Source organism: Helicoverpa zea, chromosome 3, assembly GCF_022581195.2.
Source record: "Helicoverpa zea isolate HzStark_Cry1AcR chromosome 3, ilHelZeax1.1, whole genome shotgun sequence".
In the NCBI taxonomy this organism is placed as follows: domain Eukaryota; kingdom Metazoa; phylum Arthropoda; class Insecta; order Lepidoptera; family Noctuidae; genus Helicoverpa; species Helicoverpa zea.
The window spans coordinates 14,484,448-14,500,075 of NC_061454.1; the positions used below are offsets into that span (position 1 = coordinate 14,484,448).

Sequence of the window (15,628 nt, forward strand, 5' to 3'; positions counted from 1 at the left end):
TAAAATGTGATCGAGACAATTACCAAGCCTAGTGGGAAACACATGTGCTGGTAGCAATCCTAAAGATGCTGTAAATAAAAGGTATTCACTAGAGTTTCGATCAACATTGTTGTTTTCCTTAATGTCAACATTGAGATCCCCAATCATGGCCACGTTTTTAAATGATTTCAGAGTACACATCACCGTTTCTAAACTGTCATAAAAGTTGCTTAGGTCCGAATAAGATGGTGACCGATAGAGACCCACGATTGCAGTATTACCCACAGTACATATTAGACAATTTGCATCCCGAAAAGATGGTTCAGATATTGAGTATTCAAGTCCGTTTCTTACATATATCACAACACCATCGTTTTGTATTAAGTGATTCGTTGAAGCATGAAAAGAGTAATTAACAAGATGAGGTGGTGAAGCCACCCCTCTTAACCAGCATTCTGAAAGGATTATAATATCGAAATTAAAATTTATCATAGATAGCATACACACAAATTGATCAAAATTCTTATTGATGCTCCTTATATTAATATGTATAATTTTTAAAGTAGTATTAGGATTTTCGACGAGCTCAGAACATTCATTTGGTGAACAAATGTGGGAGTTTGCTACTTTGAAGTCATCAATGTCATTAGCTATAGTATTTATGTTATCAGTCATTTTTGATGTATTCGTTATTTTTAGAGAGCAACGAAACCTGCCTTAAGCGATAATAAAGAATGATGCAATTTAAATGATTAAGCAATACTATAGGTTTACGTTGCAGTTCAATATACACGGAAATGTCAGTCACGTTACATATCTCACTATAACAATATATGGTTATTACGGTTTCAAAGTGAAATTGGCTAAAGTTACGTAGAATTTTACATGTTTGAACTTGTTTTTTAAGGATGTATAAGTTACAGGAACATTTAAAAATTATATTTTCAAAAAACTTATTATAGAAAAGAAACTTATTGCCGAAAAATAAAAAACTAAAAACTAAAAAACTATACTGATCACTACTGACGCTAATATTCGAGTTTAAATTCGAGAAGAATAGTCATTGCTTGGATTCCAATTTCAACAAACACTGTTCTGTCTTCACGAAGTGAACTTCCTTTGTATCACAACTTTTGCGTATTAGGATTTTTCCATTTGATATCCAGCAGAAATCATAACTGTTGCGTTTCGCGAAGTCTCGAGCAAGGTAGAAAAGTCTCTTTGTAGTTGGGGAGAGATGTTCATCAACGTAGATTGGTTTGCGTTCTCCAGCAATGCCAATATTCTCTGTGTTTAACTTATCCTTGATATTGCGCTCTTTGTTGTAAGTGCGCACTGCACTTAAAAAGTTATTTTTGAAATATACCGTTGAAAATTCAACTAGTATAGAGCGGGTGAGGCCAGGTTTTCCAGGCAACCGATAAATATCACGGATTTTGTCGCTAGAAAGATCCATTTGGATAGTCTGTCCCAAGCGCGAGGCAATCTGAAGAAGGTCGTTTATTTTTTCATTTGGTATTACTGGTACGTTTCTAATTTCAATTACTGATGATCGACACTTAAGTTGAAGTTCTTGAATTTGCTTTTCAAGATTGCTAATGCAATTACTATTTTCTTTTTGTGACTCTTCAAGTTGAGATACCTTGGCCAAAGCTTCCTCGTAATCTTGATTTAACGATACAATCTTTTTCTCTATTTCATTATTGGTATGTTGTATATTGGAACATTGTAGTTTTAAGTGGGCGACATCGGTAACCAACTGAGATAGGGTTTTTTGTTGCTCCAGCTTCCAGTCTTCAAGCATTACCATTAACTCATTTTTAAAGTTGGTCAAAAATGCCTTAGAAGGATCATGTTCATCTGATGGAGAACCGGAAATACGAGGGCGTTTATGTCGTGATGTAACATTTCGACTCTGCTCGGCAGTTTCTTCCATCGCAGATGGCAAGTCTGGATCCGATTTCGAATGTGTGTGCATCAGCTGAGGCTTTGGAGTCGGCGGGGGCGTACGAGTAATTTTTGACATCTTATGACTTCAGTTCCTGCAAGCGCCTAGGATTAATTTCTTATTAGTTGCGCAGGCGCAATTTGTTGCTCCACAGAAAGTTATAGGCGCTTAGCTGGTTGCTACGCGTAGCAAGGGGGCGTGGTGAGGTCGTAGCCCGTCGTAGCACTCGTAGCCGCTCGCAACACACAGACCCGTAATTCGCGCCGCGCGCTACGTGTTCATCTGGCTCAGTGCGCACAACACCCGACCGCCGATACCCAGGGCCAAGGATCAAATCACGGCACTCTGACCCGACACAACAGTTTCGCTCTTCAAATCCAAAACACCGAAACACGAGCCGTCTCACTCTAGTCACACCCACTGGGAGGAGTCCGTCCATAAAAACTCCACAAGCTAGACAAGGAATACGATTTGACAATATCCACCAATCACAAATTTAATTACTTGAATTTAAAGCAAAAATATAACAATCACTTGCACACGTCCACATCGAGGCGCATCGAGCGGAGAACTAGCGGAGTCAATGTGACACGTGTGTATTACGTCACCATAGAATTCAAACGTCAGTCGGTTGTCATATTAGTGCAATTTTGTGCGTCAGAGTATTGACAGCGCAGTATTGCACAATTATGCGCACATTTGCCAGAACTCCGGTATTTGTGTACGAACTTATTCCACAATTTAACGTGTATGTGAATAATGGCACGTTTGTCATGTAGTTTCACCAATGTATGTACGTGCGTAAAAGGGTTTAATGGAATTTTAATAGACATTCAGTGCTATTTCTGTTTTATATTAATGTGGTGTAGGCATTATAACTGCAAACAGAACATTAATATCACTTCGAAACTTTCAGTATGATATTATTGGTTGTGTTTAACATGATAGCGAGGAGTATCATACTAAACTTTGTATTAATTCCAAGTAATAAAGCTGTGTCAACTTCAGGCGAATTATAAAGAATTAGTTCGATTTTTTTATTCAAGAGATAGCATCCCCTAGAATGGATTCACGTGCCAATACGTGTATTGTGCATTTAAACACATCTGTTTACTATTAGCACGGTATCATCAAGAAAACTTAATAAAAACATTAACATCCATTGCGTGCTCCAAGAGGCCACAGCGAACAGAGACGTCAAGGAACCGTCGATGTCCGTCGTCCGTCACCGCACACACACATATATAATTTAGCAAGCGATGCCGCCCGCGCGGAGCCCGCTGCACTTACGCCAGTTTATTTACTTGTCGTTACTGGTTAAGTAATCCACTTAGGAAATGTGCCACTCATTTGTATAACATATATGTATAACATGCAGTATGCTAAAATAATTTCTTCACAGCAAACTCTAAACACAGACAAACTTAAAATGTGTCAGTGGATATCTGAACGTAAAAGTTAATCACATAATTTCAATTTAGCACAATAAAAATTGTAACATTAAAATGTTATAGCGAAAACTACGGAAGGATTTTTAATTCCCAAATATAGATTATCAAATACTTAACTACTATATTAAAGACTATATAAAAAAGGTTTTTTCGAACTTATTCTATTGATCGTATAAACTCTTAACATAGAATATAAAAGCTTTTAATTTATTTTAAGACCTTTAACTTTGTTCTCACAACCCCAGATTATGTTGTCGTAAGCCTTGCGTACAAGTTACTCATAGGTAACATAATACGAGTCACTAATCATGTAACACAACCGCGACACAAACTGAGCCGCCATTGTTTCACTACGTAATCTAAGTACAGCATGATACATGCACCACTCACAAACAAACATTAATATTTATGTAAATATCAATTAACATATTAAAAGGAGTTTGTAAGCAAATGTAGCGGGCGTCGGAAGCAATGAATCATGCGGTGACGCTGTGTGCGCCGCGCGCGGTCCTGTGTGTGGCGTGTGTCCGCCGCTCCTAAACTTGCGCAACTACGAATATATGACTTATAATTATCATTTTGTGTACCGTAATGTTTCATATATTAATTTATTCATATAGGGAGCTAGTTAGGACAAGAACTCGCTTAGACTCAGATATTTGCCTCTCTTTGTGTCATGAATATGTTTATCCATGGACGGCAATAGCCCCATTATACAAGCTGTTGTTTTGCATCCGTGCCATAGTCAAGGACGTAATAATACTAATGATTCTCAACCCAAATTAACAAAAAAATTGGCACGAAAATTTTTGATTTTAATTTTTTTTCGGAAATTCGTCAATGCCACCTACCCGTTTTCAAACTTGGCGCGTGTGTTACTGGCCTCAAAACTGTGCTGCGCCCTCACACAAACGCAAACACAAAGCATTCGCAACGATCACTCATGAATTTCATTCATAAAATTGGATTATTTCTGAAATACTATGACATTACAATGACATAAAAAGCAGCGCATATTAACTATTTCCCGTTAACTGTAATTCCAATCGATTATTTACGTATTTTATGTCCTCCTCCTGAAGTATGGCACAAATGCAAATCAACACCTTGTATTATGATGGTATGTAATACTATAGCAGCCACGCCAAAATGTACGGGTATATAGAGGCTATATTCTTGCATAATGATTGCCTCGTGTATATTTTACCCGTGTGTTGTGGCATGCAAGTTCACCGGGTACAACAGCGCGTTCATAATTCATTGCACATGAAAGTTATGTGTTGACATGTCGTAAAGTTGTGCCATGAGTCTCAGCCTCTTAACACCAATATCCATCTTCTGTAAGATAAATTAAGAAAGCTTAGCTACAAGAAACCATACATAATTTTGTTGGTGTGACAGGCAAGCTTATCTTTACAAAATACCCCAAAATATTCCATACCTTTGTAAGAATTCCGTCCTAGCAATAGATACATTATTATTGTAGGAAAGATATACAAGCTTTAAAAAAAAAAAAAAAAATTATTGGTATTAGCATGCAGTTAAATGTATGGACAATATCCCATTACAAGTACATAGGTTCTTACTTAGGCCACCTGAAATTCGCAATAATTGTAATTTCTGTCGAATTGTAATCGGATCAGAATCGAATTCTTAAGTATTACGAAATAATAATTACGTTCAAAGGAAACTAGGGTCTCCTCAGGCATTTCGTGGAATTCATTACGCTTTGTACATTATCGAAATTTCAATTAACTATAATAACTATAGCTACATACCTAGTACCTATTATATTTACAACGGTTTGTGAGATTTCTACTTTATTTATTTTTTCCCGAACTGGCTTTGGTTGTCATTTGAAGATCTTTGGTTGTCGTTACGGGTAGTCAGAAGCCAGTCTGACAATCAGTGTTACCTAGGGCGTTGCGTTGGGTTGCCCAAGTTGAGGAAGTCAGATATTCAGTCTTGTAAAACTGGTACACAGCTGCATCCGGTTAGTGTTTGAGTGAACATGGTTGGGATAAGGATAGGTAGATGATGATCAACTGACTTGGGTCTACCTCATGTTTTTACACACAGTTATTTTTTAAAACAATAACCTTTACATACAGTGACATGTTAAACTTGAATTTGAAGTCGTCTGCACCAGCTCAGTTACAAATGAAAGCATTAATATCCACGGCAGTCTTCCGAAGCACGTGAGTAACAGTGGCTCGCATTATCATCCATATCTGAGGGTCGTTTGTTCGTGTCGTGTTAGTAATGTGCCAAGAGCGAGCGGGACGCGCCGGGACAGGTGACGGCGACACTTGACGCCATGGGATGCCCTCACTGATCTCGATGCTGAAAATTGGCCCATGCACCTTATGGTGAGATTCCACCTTCATTAACAAATGAAAAATGTGTACGTATAGGTGTGAGTAAGCTGTCCGCACATTCGCGCAGGTAGGTAGCGAATTGTTGCTAGAGCTAGTTGTGTAGCACACCGGTGGGTTTTTGCTTTCGAAAGTACAATATGTTATTATTTTTAGACTATACATAGAACACTGCTGTAATTAGTTAACCTCCATTAATTCAATCCATTCCATGACACTAAACATTACACTTTACAATGAACTAAAAGCCATCAATCGTATGTAAAATGCAGACTACAATAATAGTCCATTGTGAAAATGATTGATTCTTGATTTATAGTGTGAACATTCAGATAGCTCGCACTAATACCATGTAACGAGTAACGTTACAAACGGTTACATGTCACGATAACGACACACATAAATAACTGTTTTAAGTAAATAGCTCTGTAAAAAATAACACTATTTTTCTTCAAGATTTTTTGCAGTGTGATAAATGCATAAAAACTTAAAATATGAAATGTATTTTCTGATGATATTAAAACACTGTAAAGTATGTTTAACGTTTATATTCCTTTAAATTGCTTATACAATAATTTAGTTAATGAAAGAAAATTAATTATCGACGACTTTTCACCGTGAACTTGAGTGTCTCAAAATCTAAGACTAGATAATTTCTAATGCCTACATTACTGACGCGAGCAAAGTCGTTAACAGCAACGTATATAAATAAATTGTTCATGAATAAGTGATGAGCGCTCGTCTCATCCCCTTTAAGCTCTGATTAATTAATTTTAATATTAAACACTTCGCCTATAAACCAATAGGTGTTCCCTAAAACCGTATACATTTAGTACTTAAGGCAAATGATATGCGCGGCTTACATAATGTGTGCGTAGTTTATTGCTCAATCACGAGGGTAAACACACGTTGTATCTAGTTTAGCTGTTTACCCAGTATTAGCGCCATGTCGAATATTGCTAATTAGTTTTGTTATGTGCACTTAATTACCGTTATAAGTTGCTTAATGTGTAAAAGTTGTAATTACCTGTAGAGTTGAAGTTGGTGTCGTACACAAGTTCTTAATTCCGCTACTGGGTCGTACGACTTGTGAAGTGAATATCTACTGCGGAATATGTGGTCTGGAGTTCGATTTCTAATTCGGGAATGTAGGAAACTAGCCAAAAACATTGTCAAGTTTTCTCCTTTTGAACCTATTTATGATATATGGATAGTAAATAATGTAGTCTCATGGCATTAATGAATCAGCAACACAAACAAGCACAGTTGCTATAACAATAAGTAACAGTGATTGTCGGCACAATTTGCGCCATTGTCTGCTAACATAACGTGTTGTCACATACTGCGAGTACGTCATGTTTACACACGCACGTGTACAATACACAAGCATTATTATAGTAAATATATATACATACACTATCGTAATAGTTTCATCAATCTCAAGAAAGCTTCTGATGCATAAAACCAATATAAGTAGCTATAATTACTTTACTTACCTATACCTTTAGATTCTGGAACTAAGGAACTAAAGGCCTGCAGTATTATATTGATCAAGTATGCTAATACAAGCTTTAATGGTTAAATATTATTTATTAAGATACCATGTTAGCTTATAGAAAATACTGGACTATTATATAAAATACTAGCAATTTGTAAGCAATTAAAAAATATACCAACATGTAAAAACATTAATATCTAAACAATTTTATCAATTATATAATAACATATGTGTGTACATATATTGACTTGTGTATATAAAAAAAAGTTGAAAAATTAATGATTATTAGAAGTTCCCAAATAAGAATGTGCTAAATATGATGTAGAAAATTCATACAATCAAAAACAACATAATAACGAGGACCACATATTATGAGAGTTAAGACCTGCATGCGGCTATCATGTGACGAGATTCAAGGCATTTACGACTTCTCTCATATGGTCGTAACATGACACACAACATTCTTTCTTCAGACCATAGACAAACATTGTCAGCCCTCAAGTTTACTGCCGAACAAACATTTATTCTTGGCTTCATCAGACGCTCGCATTATTTACGATGTTTCAGAATACATATCAAAAGAATATGAAGAAGAATTCCAAAAAAATAAATGTAAAGATAAAGGTAAGCAGTAGTGACGCATACGTTTGTCCTAAGAGTCGGTAGGCCTCGGCGCAGTGTTTAAATTTGCAATTCAACGAGAGCGTCTAACTACGAGTGTGACACCGCCTCCATATTTGATAAACTATATGAATATGAAGAACAACAGACAGTCGTTTATATATCTGACTGATTGACGTATGAATATTTCTTATTCCGCGTCTGCAAATGTTGTAGTGTAATTGAAGTGTAGAAGAGAGTTTCACATTTTTACAGAAGGAGGTGATAATTTTACAAGCACTTAATAGGTTTCTAATTCAGTACCTTTGTAAATAACATTTATGTGGACCTTAGCAGATACGTGTGGGATTACAATAATCAAATCGAAATCATATTCTCATCAAGAGTAGGTATAATCATGACTAATAATGGAGACAGGTACGACGACCTCTGTAGGCGAAATAATTGATGATGTCTAGTGATGTAGTCAATAGAGCAAATGTCGATGTTATTTAATTGAAAAGTATATTAGGTTACCAACTCCAGCTTATAAACAGAGATGCTAATGTTATAAAGGTACTGAACTAAGCAAACTTTTCAATTAATAAGTGGCCGAAGCGAGTATTAGCCAGCGGCGCAGCTTCCCAAGATGATGTAGATATTATATCGTTATTATTCAGAGAATCGACGGAGCAGCTCTAAGCCGATTGCCTGATAAACGTAAATGAAAATTCTCAAGTGAAGACTTTTTGGACGAAAACCGTTTTGATGTAGCATCAGATAATGATTTATGGTGAAGATTTTTAGATATAAATAAGCTTATGATGTCTTCAATTAGCATCAATGTTGTAACCTCTGACGATGTTTTAAGACGTTACTCAACACACCAGTTAAGCCAACTTAATAAGGGTTATTGACATGCGGAATGGTAAAGCAAGAGCTTTGTACGAAAACATATTAAAAAACAACAACATAACAAAACGAATTATTGTACAAGCACTATAGATTTGTTTTTATAAGCAGTAAAGTGTTATCGAGCGTCACTCGTAAATATCTAGGTGTAGGCTGTGATAGCTAAGCGTGGCATTTTGCGTCGTGTAAGTAGTCGGTGGCGGCCATTCATACAACTCGCTACATTATTGCCCGGCGAGTTCCGCTGCGGACACAGGCCGCGTGTTTACGGTAGGTGACGGTATTTCAACCTATTGTGGCCGAGCCGATTTATGTATGTACAAGTAAAGTGGCGGTTTATGAATGTGTGTATTTTAAAAAGTACACGTATGTAAAATAACGTTGTATGGTTTTCGATTTTCTATTTTTATTTGCTGGCATATAATATTGTAATTTCATATACAAGGCTTTATGAGGCTTGAAATAAATACAAGTGAAATGATTGTGGTACAAGAACTAGGAACAGGAAACGAGGTTAGAGCTGTACTCTGATTTGATTACACTCACATTGTCAGGATAAACTTTATGTGAAGGAAGCTACGAACACAATGTTTCTGTAAAGTTGCTGTAACATTCTTTTTTCATAATAAATCCTGTATGAAATTGCACGGCGTTGTGTTCAACGTATAAAACAGTCGCGTCCTCACATGCGAGAACCGCGTACTACAATATTTTGACGTGAGAGGGCGTAAAAATATTACCCAAGTTTGTGGTTGATTTTTATAGATATACAAAGCCGTATAAAAAGTTGTAGGCACCCCGTTGTGATGTTTGTAGTATGTCATATTTTATACGCTGACATTTTATAAATAAACGCTTCTCAAGTCATTAACACTGCACTTAAAATAGTTGAGTAAGCGCACTACAACCGCGAGTCTCGCTGACGGCTGACTTAGCGCGCACATTGCGCACAAGGTAAATTGCCTGCTTTAATCATGCCACAACACACTGCGGATAAATGCATCTTGCACAACATGTCTTTGTTACTCGTCCTATATGAAACTCTCGACATTTTAAATAGGACTGTTTCTATTTTAAATAAAGAACTGTTTAAAAAAACAGCAAGACTTGACGGTTCTGTTGACGGTTCGACACGTCGGAACAATGTGTAACTGGTGGGAGGATGGTCTGCGCCACGTCAGAATGGCGAGTTGAATGGCGCGGCTGACAAAGCGCCACTGCACGTCAGCTGCGCCGCGATGAATACGCGATGAGCAGCTACTGCCAAATGCTTCACTTCAGGACCGACCTGTGTACTGATTAGCACAGTTTAAGGATTGCTCCTTTTAATCCATCCCTAGTGTATGCATTTTACTAAAAATTATGACCTAAAAAGTTTTGGTACTGAGTAGGTAATACAATTTTGGACAGTTATTGGACTAATGATGCAGTATATTTCATTACGAACAGCTACACTGAATAAAAAAATGTTGAGTTTTTTTCCGTCGAAATGAAATAATTTGTGAATTGCCAATCTCGCCGTTCCTGCAATCAATGAATGGAAATGTATCTGAGTGTTAAGCAGCCGGCTGTTAATGAGCTTAATTAAGTAGTCATATTAATGTGTGTGTCGATGCCAATGAAAGTTCTTTCACCGTGTATTTATTTTCGTAGACGGAAGTTACATCCGGACAAAGTGGTTTACCTATTATAATTACTTAATTAGCTAGTCGACAATTATTTCCTCACGTGTAATAATTAACCACTTAATGTGAAACATTAATTACCCACAATCAAAAACATTAAAAATATGAGCAACAATTTGAATACTGAAATAATAACCGAAATGGTAAATGTATAACATTTCAGCGTATAAATAAAGTCTCTCGTTACATTTTTATATATTCTGGTTCCCTTTTGAATTTTCCACGTAAGCGGTTACACATTAAAATCATGGAGCATGTGAGGTTTGGTATGATTAATGGCCGCTGCCGACACTTAATACAGCCCTGTTTATTCTAATGTTCGCGAGCATAATGTGCCCACCGGACCCGATACAATACAAGCCTCGGGATGCTACACTCAAACGAATTTTTATCCAATTACCATACGAACAGAGTTGACATTCAAATATCACTTCACATAGATGTAGATAGACAATTTTGGCATTTATTTACAATAGGGTAAAATTCGAAATAGTGGCCATAATTTCGGGAGAAACTAAAGCGTATGTAAAGTCATAACAACTAGCCATTTTCACAAATAAATTGTGTAACGTTACCTGCATTTATTATATTATTTACGCACCTGTTACCAGTGCTACCTACGGACTATGTATTTTCCTAAAGTCCAAGATTTAACTTTTAGATGATTTGACCTTAGTTTTTGTATGGCCTAATAACTAAGTGAAAATATTTAAAACTAATATTGATTTATTTTATTAACTTTATTAAGATCTGAATACCTCCCCACTCAGAGTCATTTAATGGTTACTTAAGCCATTCCTTAGTGGAGGATTTGTATGACATTCCGTCACTAAGGAGTGACTTAAGTAATCATTAAATGTCTCTGAGTGGGGAGGTTAGGTGCAATTCAGCAAAAACGTTTAATGTATAGTATGCTTGTTACCTTAAAACATAGGTCAATTCATACCTAATCTCATATTACGTCATAAATAATATGAATATGCTTTCCTAAATGGTCCTTAATATTAATAATATTTATTTTTGGGTCATGGCTACCTTCTTGTGACAACCTCAAGAAAAGAATAAAACGAGTTTGTTAAGAATTAAATTTATCTCAAAAAGGTTTTATTAACGTAATTCAAAAGGCTCAGAGCTAAGAACCAGCAATTTATTACAATTAGTCTTGAGTTTCCTGTTTTGGAATCTTGCAAATGCTTTTATTGAGAACTAGCAGGTTTCATTGGTTCCACCTGCGTTTTGAGACATATTTTATTGAGAACTAGCAGGGTTCATTGGTTCCACCTGCGTTTTGAGACATATTTTATTGAGAACTAGCAGGTTTCATTGGTTCCACCTGCGTTTTGAGACATATTTTATTGAGAACTAGCAGGTTTCATTGGTTCCACCTGCGTTTTGAGACATATTTTATTGAGAACTAGCAGGTTTCATTGGTTCCACCTGCGTTTTGAGACATATTTTATTGAGAACTAGCAGGTTTCATTGGTTCCACCTGCGTTTTGAGACATATTTTTACACACTTGAGTAAACCACAGACCGTCCATGTCAATTTATCCGCTTACCCGACATCGAAATAGGATAAGCCGTTTTATCGCGAGTACACAGTTCCACTGGTAATTAAAGATAATGAAGGCCATAAAGAGACTCTTAGCTCGTATAAGTACGATGCTTAACTATAGCAAAACCTTGCCTACTATATAAATATCAATTTGTACACCTAATTTTATGACACACAGTTCTACTGTTCACGTCGTTTTAAAATATACTTACGTATATCCAATCGTGAAATTGTTACCATCAAAAGCTAACTCACAGCTCTATAACACCTAAGTAAAATATAACTCCACTTAACGCCAACGTTCTACTTGGCACTTGATAAAAATGCATGGGGTCCAGTGGGTCGCGCGCGGCCCGAGAGTGCGGCCCGCCGGGTGCAAACCTAGCGATGCATGGTTTAATCCGGCGGCGGTTATACCAGCCAATAAAACGGTCCATCCCACAGCGGGGCTCCACATTCGGATAGGTTATCTGGAGCGGAATATTAAAACATTTGCATACCACTTTTGTTGACAAACACACCTAGAAAAAGTCTGGCTTCCTCTAAAATTCTTTTCGATAAAAATATTCAACTTGTAAAAAAGACTTTATAGATTTAGCTACTTGCTACACATAACATAAAAATATATCTAAGTCAATATTCTTTTAAAGCATAGATCTGGTTTCTCTAACTAAAAATCACTAGCACAACGTTGTGTTATGATTGGGAAGCAAACAAAGACTTTCTTATCTAGCCTGTGGGAGACCTTAAAATCTAGGCGACTCGTAAAAATCCCAATATCCTGGCATCGTATCAATACGGCTGGAACGAAAGCCAGTTACTTTTGTTTTCTCGTCGAGCGAAAAATTGCGAATATTTTTGTCAGCGGCAGGCGCTCCGCAAACCGCGAGCGTCGACCGCAACGTCCTGCCACGAGGCGCGAATAACGCTGCCTTGATGCAAAGCTATGGTAAAGCTATCGAAAATATTAAAACTTTAATTTGGTGGTAGAGAGACTTATCTACGTCACATTAATTCAGTTAGACTTTTAGCTTCAGATCATTTAACCCGCATGATTGTGTCCGAGAATTTCTTTCAGTACCCCTCAATCTCGCAAGAAAGAAGTGTGGGTCCGGCACTGTGGCGCACGTCGGTCGCCGCCAGTTGTCCGTCATCGATACATCACTTGTTATCTCACGCGTCGCTGTCGCAGATACCGCGTGACGAGGCGCCGCGTCTCGAAAACTTTATTGATGGCCATTGTACGCGCCAGCACACGGCCGCGTGTGCCGCCTTTCAATGCGAACGTATTAGATTTGAGCTCTGATTGTATGTTATTGAAGGATTGATAACTGTGTGGGTAGTTCACTATTATGTAGGTCTACTAACGTATGGTCTATTGTGAAAGTTTCTAAAAGATTACTCTCAAGTTCGTAAACCTACGCGCTATAAAATATGCAGAATGTACAAGCATTGTGTAACCCTGTGCTTTTCTTCTGTAAGAACTACGCAACACTACACTAAGCTACATTGCAGAATACTCTACTACAGTTTAAGCCATAGTATTTCATGAACATGTATTTTTAGAAGCCCTTTGACGTTGGTTTTATTTGACGATGTTGTGTTGTTGTTGCAGCTTCGACGTCCGCGGCAAGCACCTGTCGGAGGCGCGGCACTGGTCGGCGCCGGAGGTGTTCGGGCCGCGCGCGCACTTCGCCACGTCGCCCGCGCCGGCGGCCCTGCTCGTGCGCGACGTCAAGCGACGCGACGAGGGCGTGTACCGCTGCCGCGTCGACTTCCGCAACACGCAGACCACCAGCTTCAGATATAACCTCACCGTCGTAGGTCAGTCGCTGTTGTTTACTCTACACTTAGCCGGATGTCACGATTTTTGGGTTTGAAAGATTTGCTTACTGTCGAGTACGTTAAAAGTTGAAGTAATCAAAAGGTTAATTGCATATTGTAATACGGAAAAAAATTACTTGATTAGTAGCTAAGTCGGGGTTTTTCAACAAAGTCAATATTTTTTTAAATTGAAAATCGCTTCAATCATTAGGGGTACTCATTTGTCCGCAATATATGTCGAACCAGAGCAGCCCCGGGACGTTATAAAGCTAAACTGAAGAGGCTCACCGTAAGTAAACAGAGTGTAATGAAGCTCCATCCCTCACGGACATCAACACAAACAATTAATCAGCCGTCATCAATTAAGCGATGTTGTTTGCCCATACGTATCCGTGCCGCTTGATTGTACCGGCCGGCTGCTGCAGCGCTGCGCCGCGGGAATGTGCGCGCGACCTATTGTTCCGCAGCCGTGCAGCGCTGAGCCTGAGGAGGCTGACTTATGGCGCACTTGCTGCGGCTTTATTGCCACCAGCACTGAATAACGCCTGATACTCTAATGATCCGAGTCTGCTTCACTGTATGTGAGCTTATTGATGGCTCTAGTGCTTGTCCCAGTTAACTTATTGCTTGAATGACTTCCTTTCAGTAAATGCCTACCTCTCAGTCGCAGTCAGACACCTTTCGTTATTATCAATTCGGTATAATATTTAGATTTACAAATATATAAAATAATAAAAATAAATAGTCATCTAACAGGTCGGGGAATAATTCTTTATTATTTTGATTCTGTTCAAATATGTAAAAGGCTGTGACAGACCGATAGGCTGATGGACAAACGGATGACATTATGTGTATGTATTGTTTAACTGAAAACGCTCAAAAATAAATCACGGAATGTTTTCTGTAAGGCGCGCAGTCAACGCAACGTAAAGAACGTGATGTCTGGTGGCGACATCATAATTTGAATTGCGAATTTGGAACGCGATTGTCAACGTAGAGCGTCTGTGACGGCACGGCGGCGGCGGTGAGCTTCATAACTTTTTGCACAACTCCAAGACGCGGCGAATAATCGAGTGTCGACAAACTTGTGGAATGTTCAATCAATGTTCGCAGCGTTCGAGGATGCTTCATCATCGCTGTTAATTAAATCGATTTATTAATTCTATTAGAGCGCTCGTCACTCAACAGTTTCGATGTGTGACACCGACTTTTCCAATCGAGGCGCAGAGTTTACTCATTTAAACGTTGACAAACATGTTTACTGAAATTCGGCGAACGAAGTTGATCAAAATCAGAGAGTATGATCGACGTCCATATTGTGTTTGTTTTTACGTGCGACAGTTCATTTCAGTAATGTATTTTCGACGTATGAAATGTACATGTTCGATAATAAGCACGCTCATGTTTTTCTCTTACATTCGAATTTTTGAGTTCTGTTAATGACTTCATTTTCAATTTCCCAATATTTTACTCGAATATGAAATGGAATGCAAAAACCTACCTTGACCGTAATAAGTACTTTCACGTTACGCAAGCATTAAAATAGTGTCTGACTCATTCTCAAAAAGTTTAATTATACTATTCATACATGTAGATTCGTAGTCAATTCAGCATTTGTTTTTCCATCAATGATATCTAAAGTATTACAGTTATACAATCCAGGACGAAGTGATGTACATACATACACACATACATATATAGGTACAACGCGGTTCAACGACTTCACTTGGTATCAAATGGCTTCTCTTTATTTTTGTATTTTCCCTGAAGGCGCCTATTCTAAAGACGCCTGGATTGTTCC

The 15,628-nt window shown here is 37.8% G+C and overlaps 1 protein-coding gene across 1 annotated transcript in view; it reads left to right on the top strand.

Annotated features, from left to right (window-relative positions):
* The window catches only part of LOC124645864 (nephrin), a 207,641-nt gene that overhangs the window by 110,146 nt on the left and 81,867 nt on the right, over positions 1-15,628 (top strand). The window contains exon 3 of the mRNA XM_047185809.1: positions 13,619-13,827. Coding sequence (XP_047041765.1) covers positions 13,619-13,827 — 209 coding nt within the window. The remainder of the gene's footprint in view (positions 1-13,618; positions 13,828-15,628) is intronic.